Source organism: Cyclopterus lumpus, chromosome 2, assembly GCF_009769545.1.
Source record: "Cyclopterus lumpus isolate fCycLum1 chromosome 2, fCycLum1.pri, whole genome shotgun sequence".
Lineage (NCBI taxonomy): Eukaryota > Metazoa > Chordata > Actinopteri > Perciformes > Cyclopteridae > Cyclopterus > Cyclopterus lumpus.
Window position 1 is genome coordinate 12,589,071 of NC_046967.1, and position 15,002 is coordinate 12,604,072.

The following is a 15,002-nucleotide window of genomic DNA, read 5'->3' on the forward strand; positions in this document are numbered from 1 at the left end:
TGTATCTGTTGGTGAGGACAAGAGAGAAAACTAGTGCCTCAAGCATCACAACTGTTTTAAATTGATGGCTCAAGATTTTTGTGTAGGGCTTCTTAAATGTCTTTGAATGATTTCCCATTTGATCAGATTTACTCCATCATACATTATTTATTTATGCTCTTTAACTGTTGTCAATTCAATTCAATTCAGTTTATTTTATATAGCCCAATATCACAAATTACAAATTTGCCTCAGAGGGCTTTACAATCTGTACACATACAACATCCCTGACCTTTGACCTCACATCGGATCAGGAAAAACTCCCCAAAAATAACCTTTGACAGGGAAAAAAGTGAAGAAACCTTCAGGAGAGCAACAGAGGAGGATCCCTCTCCCCGGATGGACAGATGAATAGATGTCATGTGACCAGATGAACAGAGTTACAGAGTTACATAAACACATTACATGAATATGACAATGTATGAATGGAACTCCAATCCATGAAACAGAAGGAGGTAGAGAGGAGGGGGCGGGGCATCAGCAGGGCCAATGGGAGGCCGGCTCACCAGGCATCAGTCACAATGGGAATAACTAACGTTTTGCCATGGTTCAACGAAATATATCAAAAGTAGACACCTGAAAACAATCAAGGACCCTTGGAACCCTTTCAGGCATTTACTGGACCCCAGAGAACCCCCCATGCGCCCCTGAACAGGACCTACAAGTTTTTGGGACCCCTTGAAGAAAAGACCTGTGGAAACTGAACCCCCTTTGGGACCACATCTATCGTGGCCACTAGATGTCAGCGGACCCCCAGGCTCAAGGACTCCCTTCTTCAAGCTGCCTGGACTGCAGGAGGACTCAAAGCTCTCCTCAGGACTATCTAACATTCATACAACATAGAGGAACATTTGGGGTTGAGTGTCTTGCCCAAGGGTACTTTAACATGGGCTAGCGGAGCCAGGGATCGAACCGCCGTAGAAGGCACATCTAAAGGTATGACAGGAATAGAAGTCTCTTTAGAAACTGTTGATGCTAGTCAATAGCAACACCATCTTTGTTTGGACAATAGCTTCAGATGCATACCATGATACCATGATATTAAGGATCTGCTTGAAGCTGAAACCTTACATTAAATTGCCATCTGTTGTTGGAGTTGCTGTGACTCTACTGTGACTAACACATCTCCAGTACTTACATTACAGAAAGTCCAAGATCCACAGAAAGAGATTCAAGGCGTTTGCCAAAGCTGATAGACTTGTTTCATATTAGACATTTTATAAGTCATAATACTAAAGTGAGTAAACGAGAGGCTGCCATCCGCCAGCCACCATCTTGATAGTGACATGTTGACATGACATAAAAGAGCTTAAATAACTTTCATTAATGACTGCGTTCTAATAAAGTGCCCAACTTCAAAGGGTCTTGTACATGCTAGCTCACTGGTATGGCTTATTGGGACATTTACATGACATCTCCAATGCTAGTAACTCTACCTGTTGCTGCTGTGTCAGGTCAACAGACTCATGTCAAACAATCACATGACCAACGATATTAATAATAAACCTTACTATATGAAGCTTTACATTCTGCAGAGATGAAGCAGGTGACCTCTTGAGGAACCTCAGGTGGTAAGATTGGATCCTAGGAGGACACAAGGGGATTCTAGGAGGAACCAAAGTGATCCCAGGAAGACACAAAGGGATCCTAGGAGGAACCAAAGGGATCCTAGGAGGAACCAAAGTGATCCTAGGAAGACACAAAGGGATCCTAGGTAGACACAAAGGGATCCTAGGAGGAACCAAAGGGATCCTAGGAGGAACCAAAGGGATCCTAGGAGGACACAAAGGGATCCTAGGAGGAACCAAAGGGATCCTAGGAGGACACAAAGGGATCCTAGGAGGAACCAAAGTGATCCTAGGAAGACACAAAGGGATCCTAGGAAGACACAAAGGGATCCTAGGAGGACACAATAAGGACACAAAGGGATCCTAGGAGGACACAATGAGGACACAATGGGATTCTAAGAGGACACAAAGGGATCCTAGGAGGACACAAAGGGATCCTAGGAGGAACCAAAGGGATCCTAGGAGGAACCAAAGGGATCCTAGGAGGACACAATGAGGACACAAAGGGATCCTAGGAGGACACAATGGGATCCTAGGAGGACACAATGAGGACACAAAGGGATCCTAGGAGGACACAATGAAGACACAATGGGATTCTAAGAGGACACAAAGTGATCCTAGGAAGACACAAAGGGATCCTAGGAAGACACAAAGGGATCCTAGGAGGAACCAAAGGGATTCTAAGAGGACCCAAAGGGATCCTAGGAGGACACAATGGGATACTCTATGAACAGTATATATGTTAAAATATGTTCTATTACTCTATAAACAGCATATACTGTTAAAATATGTTCTATTACTCTATAAACAGTATATATGTTAAAATATGTTCTAATACTCTATAAACAGTATATATGTTAAAATATGTTCTAATACTCTATATATACACAGTATATACTAATATGTTCTAATACTCTATATATAAACAGTATATACTGTTAAAATATGTTCTAATACTCTATAAACAGTATATATTGTTAAAATATGTTCTAATACTCTCTATATAAACAGTATATACTGTTAAAATATGTTCTAATACTCTCTATATAAACAGCATATACTGTTAAAATATGTGTGTGTGTGTGTGTGTAGCTACTGTCCTCACACATTGTTTTAGTCTTGATAATTCACATTAGTGTCATGCTCCTAATTATCCACTCAATGGTGTCAGGTTGTTGTATTCTGAGTTGTGTGTTTTGTGTATTCAAGATTCAAAGTGAGATTTGATATTCAACACATCTTTGTGAAACACACGATGCAATACACTGGTTTGGGGAGCAGGGCCCCTTTAGCACACACAGACCTGTGTGTGTGTGTGTGTAACCTGACAAAGACAACACACTAGGGCTTGTCTGTTTCCTCCAGGTTCAGGAAGAGCACATGATAAAGGTGTGTGTGTGTGTGTGTGAATAGTTGGTCATAGATACAGGTGGTAGCATGCAGTAGAGAAGGATCCTTTAGAAGTCAGTAGAGACCAGTAACACCAGTAGAGACCAGTAACACCAGTAGAGACCAGTAACACAGGACACCAGTTGTATTTTCATTGGTTTATAGAGATCAAAACCAAATATGCACGATCAACAATGCCAAAACAAAATGATGTGTGTGTGTGTGTGTGTGAGAAAGAGGTGATAAAAACATGATCAAATGCAGGTGTCATTCACACACACACACACACACACACACACACAGACACACACACACACACACACACACACACACACACACACACAGACACACGTGAAATGCTACCAAGATGGTATTAAATAAATTAAAGCCTTTTACAAACTCCATGCTGTAACGGTCAAAATATCTCAGAATTCAGTCGATAATAAATATGAAATATGAAATCATATGAATTGATCATGTTTCTTTTCTTCAGGACACGACGGGCTCAGAGGAGTGTTAGTCATGGGGGAGGAAGAGTGATAGAAAGATGAAGGTAAACAAACAGGCATGAGCAAAGTGATCTGTACACAACAACAACAACAACAACAACAACAACAACAACATTCATGAGGAGGAGGGGGTTATTTTACAAAGGAAGCTGACATCAGTCCTGCTGCATGCACGTTAACCCCGCCCACATCACATCTCCTCTCCAATCCGGTTCTCGGTCCTGAGAGACACTGGGAGGTCGGGTTCAGGTCTGCTGTCAGTCATGTGTCAGTAGACCGGTTCAAACTGGCTCCTGGTCCAGTAACGGTTCAGTACTGGGTGCTGTTTGTCCAAATATGACATGATAAATACAATTCAGTGGTCTAATATAAGTCAGCTGACATTTAACATGTGTGTATCTCCTCTTCCTCTTCGCATAGAGCTCCATTAAACACGTCTTCCTTCATCAGACTGAACACTGACACGCTGCCTCAACACTCAGTGGAGCACCAGATTCATCCGCCGCTGGAAATAGTCCTGAAGAAAAGTCTTACTTCCTCCTGTTTGAGTAATGTTTGATAAAAACTAGTCCTGGGAAATGAATGAGCCTTTTTTGTCATAATAATGAGTTGTTTTGAAAGGTTTACAGTGATTTACGTGTTTATGTGTTCAGTGATGTCCGCTGTCTGTCATCACATGACCAGGCGGTCGCCATAAACCGCCTACCCGAGTTCAGTAAGGTCTCCAGACCGCTTCGGCAGCGGCCATGTTTGTCGGGGAGCTGCTGTGGCTCGACTCCACCTCTACGCCCACGCCTTCATTCTGATTGGGCAAAGAGGGGTGCAGGAGGGAGGAGCCTGTGGAGGCGTTGGTGCACGGCGGCAGGATCCTCGGAGGGGAGCGCGAGTCACCGCCGCCGCCTCCCCCGGCCATCATGGAGAACTGGTACGAGCCGGCGGCGGTGGAGTAGTACAGGTGGTACGGCGAGGAGGTGGACTGAAAGGGCCCGTTCTGAGCCTGGTGCGGGGCGTTCGCCGGGTAGGGTGGAGGCAGGTAGGTGTGATACCTCCCCGTCGGAGCGGTCGCCATGGCTGTTGCCATGGTGATGCCGAGGGCGCCGTTAGATACGGCGTTGTGAGAGGGGGTGTAGGTGAAGGCGGCCGCTGAAGAAGGGTAGTGGACCCGGGGGTCGGAGAAGCGAGAGTCAGGCAAGGAGGGAAGGGAGGTGAAAGGTCGTTCTAAGGTCATCCTGGGGTCGCCGAAGGCTGTGAGGTCAGGACCTGAGAAAGGGCAAAGGTCAAAGGTTACAACCTACTCTCTGGTTGCCCTGTGTGCACATGCTTTTGTGTGTGTGTGTTACCTGTGAGTCGTGAGGACAAGTCGCTGAGCGATGGCCGACCAGGTGAAAGGGGATTGGCCGTGTGGACGCTGGGCGTGGTTATCTGGCCGAGGTAGGGGTACGATTGGTCGTAGGACCAAGACGGAGACGGCTGCATCTGTCTGGAGTCTAAGAGAGAGGTGGGAGAAACCTTTAGGGGTTTGATCAAGTGATTGTCTACAAGTCATTATTTAAAATCATTTATTTAAAGTCATCGTTCTAATAATGCAGCTTTCTCTGGATATTATATTCAAAATGTACCTATGACCTCCCTGTGTGAGGGAGCTATGTACGTTCTGTCAGGGAGGCAGAAAGTCAACATATTGTCAGCCTCACCTCGGTGTGTCTTTAAAATGATCTCCGGTTTGCCATCTTTACTCTGCACAATGCTGTGAACACACTGACTACCTCAAGGGGTGTTTCAGAGACCTGGTATTACATTTCTATGAAGTCTGTGAGACACAATATTGAGCATGATTAATAAAGGCTAATTTAAATGAACTTGATCCTTGAGACAAGATCTGGCGACTGTGGGTCAGTGGTTAGCAGGTCTGTCTTTCAATCAGGGGGTTGGCGGTTCAATCCCCGCCATAGTCGATGTGTCCTTGAGCAAGACACTTAACCCTGAATTGTTCCCTGTAGCTGTTCTACAGTGTATGAATGTAACATGGTTGTAAGTTGCTTTGGATAAAAGCGTCAGCTAAATGACATGAAATGTATCTGCTTGTGAAAGACTGAGACGGAAAAGAGGAAGCAATTGACTGAGCATGGGGTGGGCGGAGTTATTTCATTCAATACAGTCTAATAAATGGCACAGATCACCCACAGACTTGCAGACAAAAGTGTGTGTGCAGCCAGACAAGGAAGCAAATTGTACACAGCAGCCAAGACGTCAATGAAGGCTTTTCAAGTCCAGCCAAGAGCTCTCCCAAGCATTGACGTGTGTGTGGTGTATCTGGGTGCTGGTGAAGCCCAGGACCTGTGCCAAGCCCCCTCCTGGTTCTCTCCCCAGGCAGATCACTACAGCAGGAGTCCCAGATAGAACCAGAACCGATAGAACAACTTGCTGTTGAGAAACGATGAGACTGACCCACATATGGACCAACGCTAACATGAATGTAAGCAGGGTCAACCCATTTGGGGTTTTCAAAAGGATTGTTTATACAAATATTTGTGTGTATATATATATATTTTTTAACTTTATATCTAATTCATTATTTAATTTAATTTAATAAGACAATTTCCATTATGGTTTGAGAGTTTCTATCCATGAGGAACGCTGGAGCGGATCCCAGCTGACATTGGGAGGCAGGGTTCACCTGGACAGGTGGGCAGCCTATCACAGGGTTCACCTGGACAGGTTTGGGCAGCCTATCACAGGGTTCACCTGGACAGGTGGGCAGCCTATCACAGGGTTCACCTGGACAGGTTTGGGCAGCCTATCACAGGGTTTACCTGGACAGGTTTACTGGACAGGTGTGCAGCCCATCACAGGGAGTCCTATTTTCCATCAGTCCAATGTTCCATCAGTCCTATGTTCCCTCAGTCCCATGTTCCCTCAGCACTATGTTCCCTCAGTCCTAATTTCCCTCAGCCCCATGTTCCCTCAGCACTATGTTCCATCAGTCCTATGTTCCATCAGTCCTATGTTCCCTCAGCCCCATGTTCCCTCAGCCCTATGTTCCCTCAGTCTCACTCAGTAGTTGGCATCACTGTCAGATGATGGAGATGAAGGCATTAAACTACCAGCAGTACATTAATAACATTCTCTTGCACACATAATACATAATTAACCTCTTAGCGTTCCTGTAAAATTCAGGAAAAACGCCTATCCAGACATACCCAAAGTAAATTGAAAGCTGTAGGAGAACCATTTGGAGTAAATGCAGGTTGTGGTCTCTTTTGAAAGGTAACACTCCCCCAACAGTCAGAATCACTTTAAGTGCTGCTGACATTGAGTAATATAAGTTGGCACACACATAAGTAGAAGATTTTCTATTTCCACCTGAATATTTTTGTGAAATAGATGCCTGCAGATGATTATAGCTGGGAGCATAGCATAAAGCCTTACCTAGTCCAAGTAAAAAGTAGATTATAATTCACAGAAAATGAAGATTTGACACATATTTCGTCTGGTTATGTTTAGGCGTTTTCCAATAAAGGCCATTTGGAGACTTTTAGGCCCTAATGAAAGGTGACACAGAGGAATCATATACATATTCACTATTGCTGACACAAAGGAACTGAAGCATAAACACAACTGCAGTTGTTTTCATCTTTTCATTGGCTGTTCGAATCCAGTGTCATTTGACACATCACGCTCAGTGGTCAACCCTCTTCTTCTACGCTGACTCTGGTTGGCTAATGTGGGTTTAGAAGAGGATATCTCGCTCCTATTGGCTTAAATTCGAAAGGTTAGAGTTCAATGGACAGTTTGATATCCTGGTTTTAACCGTGTGTGGAAGTGAACGGATTTTACATATCTGCTGGCTGATTTGAAATGATGCAACACCAGTTTTTGGATATTTATGGATGTAATCACGTGTTTTGGACAACATCTTTTACTGGATTGGATCGTATGGACCTTTTTACGACGTAACAAGACCGTTTTTATTGGATTGTGATGGATCTGTGGCACAAAACGAGGCTTCATCGGTGAGTCGGCTTGATTTGAAAAACATTTAAACATTAAAAACAGTTGGCTGGCCCGCCCATGGGCCAGCCAACTGTACACTGCAGATCGTAGTTCACTGCTGAGTAAAGACCATCCACTTCACTGTCCAATGTTCCCTCAGCTCTATGTTCCCTCAGTCCTATGTCCCCTCAGCCCTATGTCCCCTCAGCCCTATGTTCCCTCAGCCCTATGTCCCCTCAGTCCAATGTCCCCTCAGCCCTATGTTCCCTCAGTCCAATGTCCCCTCAGCCCTATGTTCCCTCAGTCCCATGTTCCCTCAGTCCAATGTCCCCTCAGCCCTATGTTCCCTCAGTCCAATGTCCCCTAAGCCCTATGTTCCCTCAGCCCTATGTTCCCTCAGCCCTATGTTCCCTCAGTCCAATGTCCCCTAAGCCCTATGTTCCCTCAGTCCTATGTCCCCTCAGTCCAATGTTCCCTCAGCTCTATGTTCCCTCAGTCCTATGTCCCCTCAGTCCTATGTCCCCTCAGACCAATGTCCCCTCAGCCCTATGTTCCCTCAGCCCTATGTTCCCTCAGCCCTATGTTCCCTCAGTCCCATGTTCCCTCAGTCCAATGTCCCCTTGGCTCTATGTTCCCTCAGTCCAATGTCCCCTAAGCCCTATGTTCCCTCAGCCCTATGTTCCCTCAGTCCTATGTCCCCTCAGTCCAATGTTCCCTCAGCTCTATGTTCCCTCAGTCCTATGTCCCCTCAGTCCTATGTCCCCTCAGACCAATGTCCCCTCAGCCCTATGTTCCCTCAGCCCTATGTTCCCTCAGCCCTATGTTCCCTCAGTCCCATGTTCCCTCAGTCCAATGTCCCCTTGGCTCTATGTTCCCCCAGCCCTATGTTCCCTCAGTCCTATGTTCCCTCAGTCCTATGTTCCCTCAGTCCAATGTCCCCTCAGCCCTATGTTCCCTCAGCCCTATGTTCCCTCAGCCCTATGTTCCCTCAGTCCCATGTTCCCTCAGTCCAATGTCCCCTTGGCTCTATGTTCCCTCAGTCCTATGTTCCTTCAGTCCAATGTTCCCTCAGCCCTATGTTCCCTAAGCCCTATGTTCTCTTAGCCCTAAGTTCCCTTAGCCCTAAGTTCTCGGTCATATGTTCCCTCAGCTCTATGTTCCCTCAGCCATATGTTCCCTTAGCCCTAAGTTCCCTTAGCCCCATGTTCTCTATCATATGTTCCCTCAGCTGAGTAAAGACCATCCACTTCACCACACACAGACACACACAAACACTCTTTGAAGTCTAGTACAATTATACAAAAGATAAAAGTTATAAATATTTTGACCCTGGCATTTTCCTTATTTGGTAATTAGGGTGTCGAACTATTGGTTCTTTTATCATGCATCATATGCATCATATCCAGCCTGGAAATTAAATTAGACAGTTATAAGTTTTCTTTTAAATTCTTTTTCACACAGTAACAATTCCTGCCAGCTGACTCTCATTTCCTCCTTCAGGCATGACTTGCTTCCTCACTTAGAGACACACACACACACAAACACACACACACAAACACACACACACACACACACACACACACACACACACACACACCTCTTCACACAGCGTCACGACCGCTGAAGGCAGAAGAGGAACAGATACTGTATTTCGGTGGCACATAGAGTATCCACGGCAACCACAACACACACCCTCTCCCACACGCACACGCGCACACACACAGACCACAATGGATCTCACTAAAACCACAAGGAGGAACAATGAGGTTTGATGCAAGCTGAATACACACACACACACACACACACACACACAGACAAGGACGGTGTATATTGTTGTTGTGTGTTGGTTGACATTAGGAGCTACTATACTATTCACAACTATAGTTGGGTTCATTTGGTCCAGACCACGGAAGAACTGAACATGATACACAGGTAACGACAGGTAACGTAAAATGATTTATTGGTACTTTAGAATATCACACATCTACCACCCAGTGTGTGGTTAGTTTGTGTGTTTTCCACCACAAATTAACCGCACCATGAGTTTGCATGGAAGCAGAATGAGACCCGCCCTTTCAGGCTGTCACCAAGGTTTGATTGACAGCTTTTACACCATCCCGAGCATATAGAAGGGAACAGAGTGTGTGCCCTCGTGGCATCCCGTACATCTCCACGCACGGCTGTGATTGGCCTGTTGGAATCCTTCCGTGTAAGGGGCGCTTCTCGCTCTGTTCTAGCAACTACTTTGCATTTGGAGATCCCCAGACGTTCGTTAGGTGGAGATCTTTGATTGTCTGATGCCAGTCTTCCCAGCCTAAACTTGCAGGAGTAAAAGGAAGGCTGTGTTGACTGCCAGAGACAGTGAATCATTATTATGATGCGTATATGACTTGGTCATGCACAGTGACGAGAGGGTTGTTGTCTCCAAGCAACACATTACAGAAACAAGACGACATCCTACAATGTACCTTTGCACTGAGAAAGCTGAAATAAATGATGGCTTAATGAACTGCTTCTCAAACACTTCATCACACACTGAACAGACATCTAGCCTCCTGGCAACACTATGCATGGTTTCATTCTTAGTCCTCAAAATGAAGTCAGCTTCTGGAGTAAAACAGAATTCCTTCAAGTTATTCATTGAAAATGACTTTTTAAGCTAAAACAATGACCAAACTGAATGTTTTCATACCACTCGTATTAAAGAAGACTACACCGGTATCGTTACACCTTAGAAAACATAGCTAATCCTCTTTTTGCAGTGCAGACATGTCATAGTTATAAAAAGCCACTCTGACATGTCTGACCTGCCTGTGTGCTCACTGTTCTCTAAAAAGGAAATATCATTGTGTCTAAGGTCTAAATAGTTGCCTCATTGGATTATGGAAGCATCTGCACTAGAAGGGTCCCCCCAACTGAAAGCTGCTCTGGATAAAGGTATCTGCCATATTAATGTAATGCATGGGTTGTGCTCTGTATTATAAATTATGGTTTGGTTGAACAACAGCCGGTTGTACTATACATATGGGTACACGAGGAAGACTAGCATTGTATTTGGTAGCATTGGCCGACCATAGCTTTAAGTTTCGTTTGAATTGATTGACAGCATTCGTTATCCCAGGATAACTAAACTCATCTATGGCAATGTGCCCAGAATTATATTTACATCAGTAAATGAAAGTGGTGACCACTTCAAATGAGGTTCAACTAGAGGAAACAAGGCAACAATCCCAACTAGAGGAAACAAGGCAACAATCCCAACTAGAGGAAACGAGGCAACAATCCCAACTAGAGGAAACGAGGCAACAATCCCAACTAGAGGAAACGAGGCAACAATCCCAACTAGAGGAAGCGAGGCAACAATCCCAACTAGAGGAAACGAGGCAACAATCCCAACTAGAGGAAACGAGGCAACAATCCCAACTAGAGGAAACGAGGCAACAATCCCAACTAGAGGAAACGAGGCAACAATCCCAACTAGAGGAAACAAGGCAACAATCCCAACTAGAGGAAACGAGGCAACAATCCCAACTAGAGGAAACAAGGCAACAATCCCAACTAGAGGAAACGAGGCAACAATCCCAACTAGAGGAAACGAGGCAACAATCCCAACTAGAGGAAACAAGGCAACAATCCCAACTAGAGGAAACGAGGCAACAATCCCAACTAGAGGAAACAAGGCAACAATCCCAACTAGAGGAAACAAGGCAACAATCCCAACTAGAGGAAACGAGGCAACAATCCCAACTAGAGGAAACAAGGCAACAATCCCAACTAGAGGAAACAAGGCAACAATCCCAACTAGAGGAAACGAGGCAACAATCCCAACTAGAAGAAACGAGGCAACAATCCCAACTAGAGGAAACAAGGCAACAATCCCAACTAGAGGAAACAAGGCAACAATCCCAACTAGAGGAAACGAGGCAACAATCCCAACTAGAGGAAACGAGGCAACAATCCCAACTAGAGGAAACAAGGCAACAATCCCAACTAGAGGAAACAAGGCAACAATCCCAACTAGAGGAAACAAGGCAACAATCCCAACTAGAGGAAACGAGGCAACAATCCCAACTAGAGGAAACAAGGCAACACTGTAGCCAGACTGTCTAACAGCAGGTGGATTGATACATTGCATTTTGGGCTAATGCTCTACGGCTTTGACTCCACACAGAACCAAAATGCCTCTGATGCCAACATCCATATGCAGATGTGTGTTTCAGATGTGTGTAGACGTGGGTCCCTCGTGGGCTCTTACCAGCAGTTATCTGAGCGTGTGTCGGGCTGGAGAAGGTGGCCGAGTTGAGCGCTGCAGATTGGCGGCTGCTGGCGGAGTGTGGATGATGATGATGATGAGGATGATGATGGTGGTGAGGAGGCGTCACCCTCATCGAGCTCCGCCTCAGCTGCTCCAGCTCTGTCAGCCTCTCGGAGAAAGCCAGGGAGCCAGCTTTGACTTCGTCCATCTTCTGCCGATGGCCTGCGAGAGAAAGACGACATGAAACCAGGGTCATATGTTAGAAAGAAGAGTTCCAAACAGGTTTTCCAGAACGGCCGAGGTTCTACATAGAACCCTTTTTTGAAGCGAGGGTTCTAAAGGGGTTCAAAGTATTTCAAAGTAACTTTCTGAAGTATCTGTGACCACGATAGGGACGTGTGCAACACACACATATGAAGAGGTGATTTGTCACGCTTGTTCTATGATTGTGTAATCCAGGGATTACGTAACAGTTACAACCACACAAGCTACACAACAACGGGCCAACATTATTAACACACTCTGTCTGCTAATGGGTTCGGGAATCTGACGACGGGCGCCGCATAGGGCTGTGTGTGTGTGTGTGTGAGAGAATGTGTGTAGTGGTCTGTCACACTGTCTGTGGGGTTAGCTGCACTTCAAAGCACTGAGACTGAGCTCCAGTTACAGGCACTTCCTCCCAATGGGGGAAGTGTGTGTGTGTGTGTGGGTGTGGCCGAGTTAGAGACGAGTGATGGTTACACACAGCTGTGCGGAGCTCTTTCTGTCACCTCACATCTCTTCTGACCAGTTTCATGAGTTCAGTTCCATTTAACATGAATCACAATTATTCTTAAGTGCTTATGAGCACAACGTAATCTGTCCTCTTCCATCAGAAGTCCCTGTGTTGCTTCACTGGGAGAGGAACTCAGTGTTGCATCAGCTTCCTGGTTGACTCACTCCAGTTCGTCTGAAGGGATTATTCACTTAATATCTGTCTGCAAACTACGAACAATAAAAACACACTCGAGCCATATACAACTCTATATTTAACAACTGCAATGTTCCAACTTTCTGAGGCTGGTATGCAACATAATAATGGACTTTATTTAATTAATAGTGTATTTAGATCAAATGTACTGGGTATATTAAAAAGGAATATCGTGTCATTATTACCCTAATCTCATCTCATTGTTGTCATTGATGGACCTCAATAGATAATCCAATCAGCAGGTGGACATTTTAACATTCTTGCTTTTAATATGTGTAAATGCTAACTGTCTGTGCTATGGTTAATGTGAGGGAAAGATCATAGTTCTGGGTTTAAAGAAGCATCCACCGCTGGCTCTGATGTTATTCACAAGGCCCAACATTCTCCAATATATGTTCTGCTTTAAAGTGGGATGAACATTGGAGTAAAGTATTGTAAATGACTTGTTTATGGACTGCTGTCTGAGCAGACGTTACGTGTGGACGGGTTATGATGTGTAGGAACATTCAAACATGGTGTCGTGACCCTGAGGGACTCCTAAGTGTGAGTGAGGTCACTCACGCCGTGGCTCTCGAGGGCCGTCCACTGTGATCTTAATGGCTCTCTGGTACGTGGCCACCTGAGGAGGGTTGGTGAACACCGTGATGGTGAGGGTGAAGCTCTTCCCTAGGAGAGGAAAGAGGACAATGTTTAGTATAATCATTCTTCACCTCCTTTCAATCCCTCTAGTTTTTACTGCAGTCATGGACCCCCAAGCAGGAATACACCTTTTGAAATGCAGCGACAGAAATAAATGTGACCGTGCATTTCTACGTGATGTCACCACGAGAGCTTTTTATCAGTGTGTGTGTGTGTGTGTGTGTGTGTGTGTGTGTGTCACTGCCAGCCTCATCTTTGGAAGTAGCACTCACTCAACACTATGCCTGCTGCGCGCACACACACACACACCCTGTTGTTGTGTGCCAGGGCCGGAGTAAAGTTTTCCCGTGCAGACAGACTGATGCCACACACACACACAGGTGTTAAGATGTTACTCTCACTTCTCTCTGACATTGTTTGTCATAAGTTATGTGCATTCAAAATATCAAATGAAAAGTACAGATTGAGTTTTAAAGAACAACAATGGAACGACCTGTTTCCTCATGCTTTGCAGTCATAAACAGGCAGTAAGTCCTTCAATCATTAGTTTCTGTTCAGCCTGAATATTAATAGTTCAGATCAAGTTTCATTCCTCTGTTGGTTCCATCACGTTGACAGGTGTGTTTTCACCTAGAAGCTTCTGTCTTGTGTGTGTAAATAGAGAAACATGTAGGAGGGAGAGAACAGCTGAGGTGTGTGTGTGTCTGTTGTGTCTATCAGGCAGCCGGTGGCATCACACACCCATACACACACACACACCCACACATATATAACTTACTCAATCACAGTGGCGTGTGTGTCTTACATCCCTGTGTCTTTCTCATTCCTTAAAGTTAAGAACGGATTTACACTTGAGGTGTGTGTGTGTGTGTGTGTGTGTGCATACATCATGTCAGTGCTTGCTGAGTTTCGATCAGCCAATCAGACGGAATCTCTTATTTACATCATCTTCAACAAAGCAACGTGTGTGTGTGTGTTCCCGGGATAACAAGGAGGTGAGTGTGTGTGCGTGGGTGTGAGTCTGATATTGTGAAAGAGAAAAATGATGGTCCTGTTTAAAAGCGGAACTTAGAGAGAGGCGCACACACACACACAGACACACACACACACACACACACACACACACACACACACACACACACACACACACACACGTTGGTGGTAGTAGTCTGAAGGCCCTGCAGTGTTTCAGCCTCATTCACTCTGAGGAGCTTCTGGTGGACACGAGGTGGAAAGAAAAAGGTCTTTTCAGCTTATCAAGTGATTATTATTATTGTTGTTATTAATATTATTATGCTCTTCTATCGTCACTGAATCATCAAAGTTCATTTTGTGATGTCTTGAAACATCGGGTGTCACGAGACACAACCTAACGATGCTCATGTTTCTACACACCCTCATACAATGGTCTGTAATATTTAATAAAAGTGGCTCATATCTTTTTACTTCAAAAGCCAGCAGGTTGATTTGTGCTTGTTACGCGTTCAGTGTTTCAAAATGAACTCAGTTAGCTTCATAAAAACATTGTCATGTGGGTTCAGATGGCTACGAAGAGCCGTTATGGATTTCTGGTTTCAGCTGCTGGTGAAACCTCTGAAACATTCACCAGAGTGTGAGATGACTTTATGGTTCTGAATTCC

The 15,002-nt window shown here is 44.9% G+C and overlaps 1 protein-coding gene and 1 long non-coding RNA gene across 5 annotated transcripts in view; one reads left to right on the top strand and one right to left on the bottom strand.

Moving 5' to 3' along the window:
• Positions 1–3,280: 3,280 nt before the first annotated feature.
• The window catches only part of runx1 (RUNX family transcription factor 1), a 58,995-nt gene continuing 47,273 nt past the window's right edge, over positions 3,281–15,002 (bottom strand). For all 4 annotated transcript variants that reach the window (XM_034555468.1, XM_034555446.1, XM_034555452.1 and 1 more), the window contains 4 exons: positions 13,285–13,389; positions 11,754–11,975; positions 4,846–4,992; positions 3,281–4,765 (listed from right to left, as the gene is read on the bottom strand). In XM_034555468.1, coding sequence (XP_034411359.1) covers positions 4,218–4,765; positions 4,846–4,992; positions 11,754–11,975; positions 13,285–13,389 — 1,022 coding nt within the window. In that variant the 3' untranslated portion in view covers positions 3,281–4,217. The remainder of the gene's footprint in view (positions 4,766–4,845; positions 4,993–11,753; positions 11,976–13,284; positions 13,390–15,002) is intronic.
• LOC117746387 overlaps positions 8,951–15,002 on the top strand; it is an 11,592-nt gene continuing 5,540 nt past the window's right edge. Inside the window, exons 1-2 of the long non-coding RNA XR_004611314.1 lie at positions 8,951–9,440; positions 10,356–10,435. This is a non-coding gene — a long non-coding RNA (uncharacterized LOC117746387). The remainder of the gene's footprint in view (positions 9,441–10,355; positions 10,436–15,002) is intronic.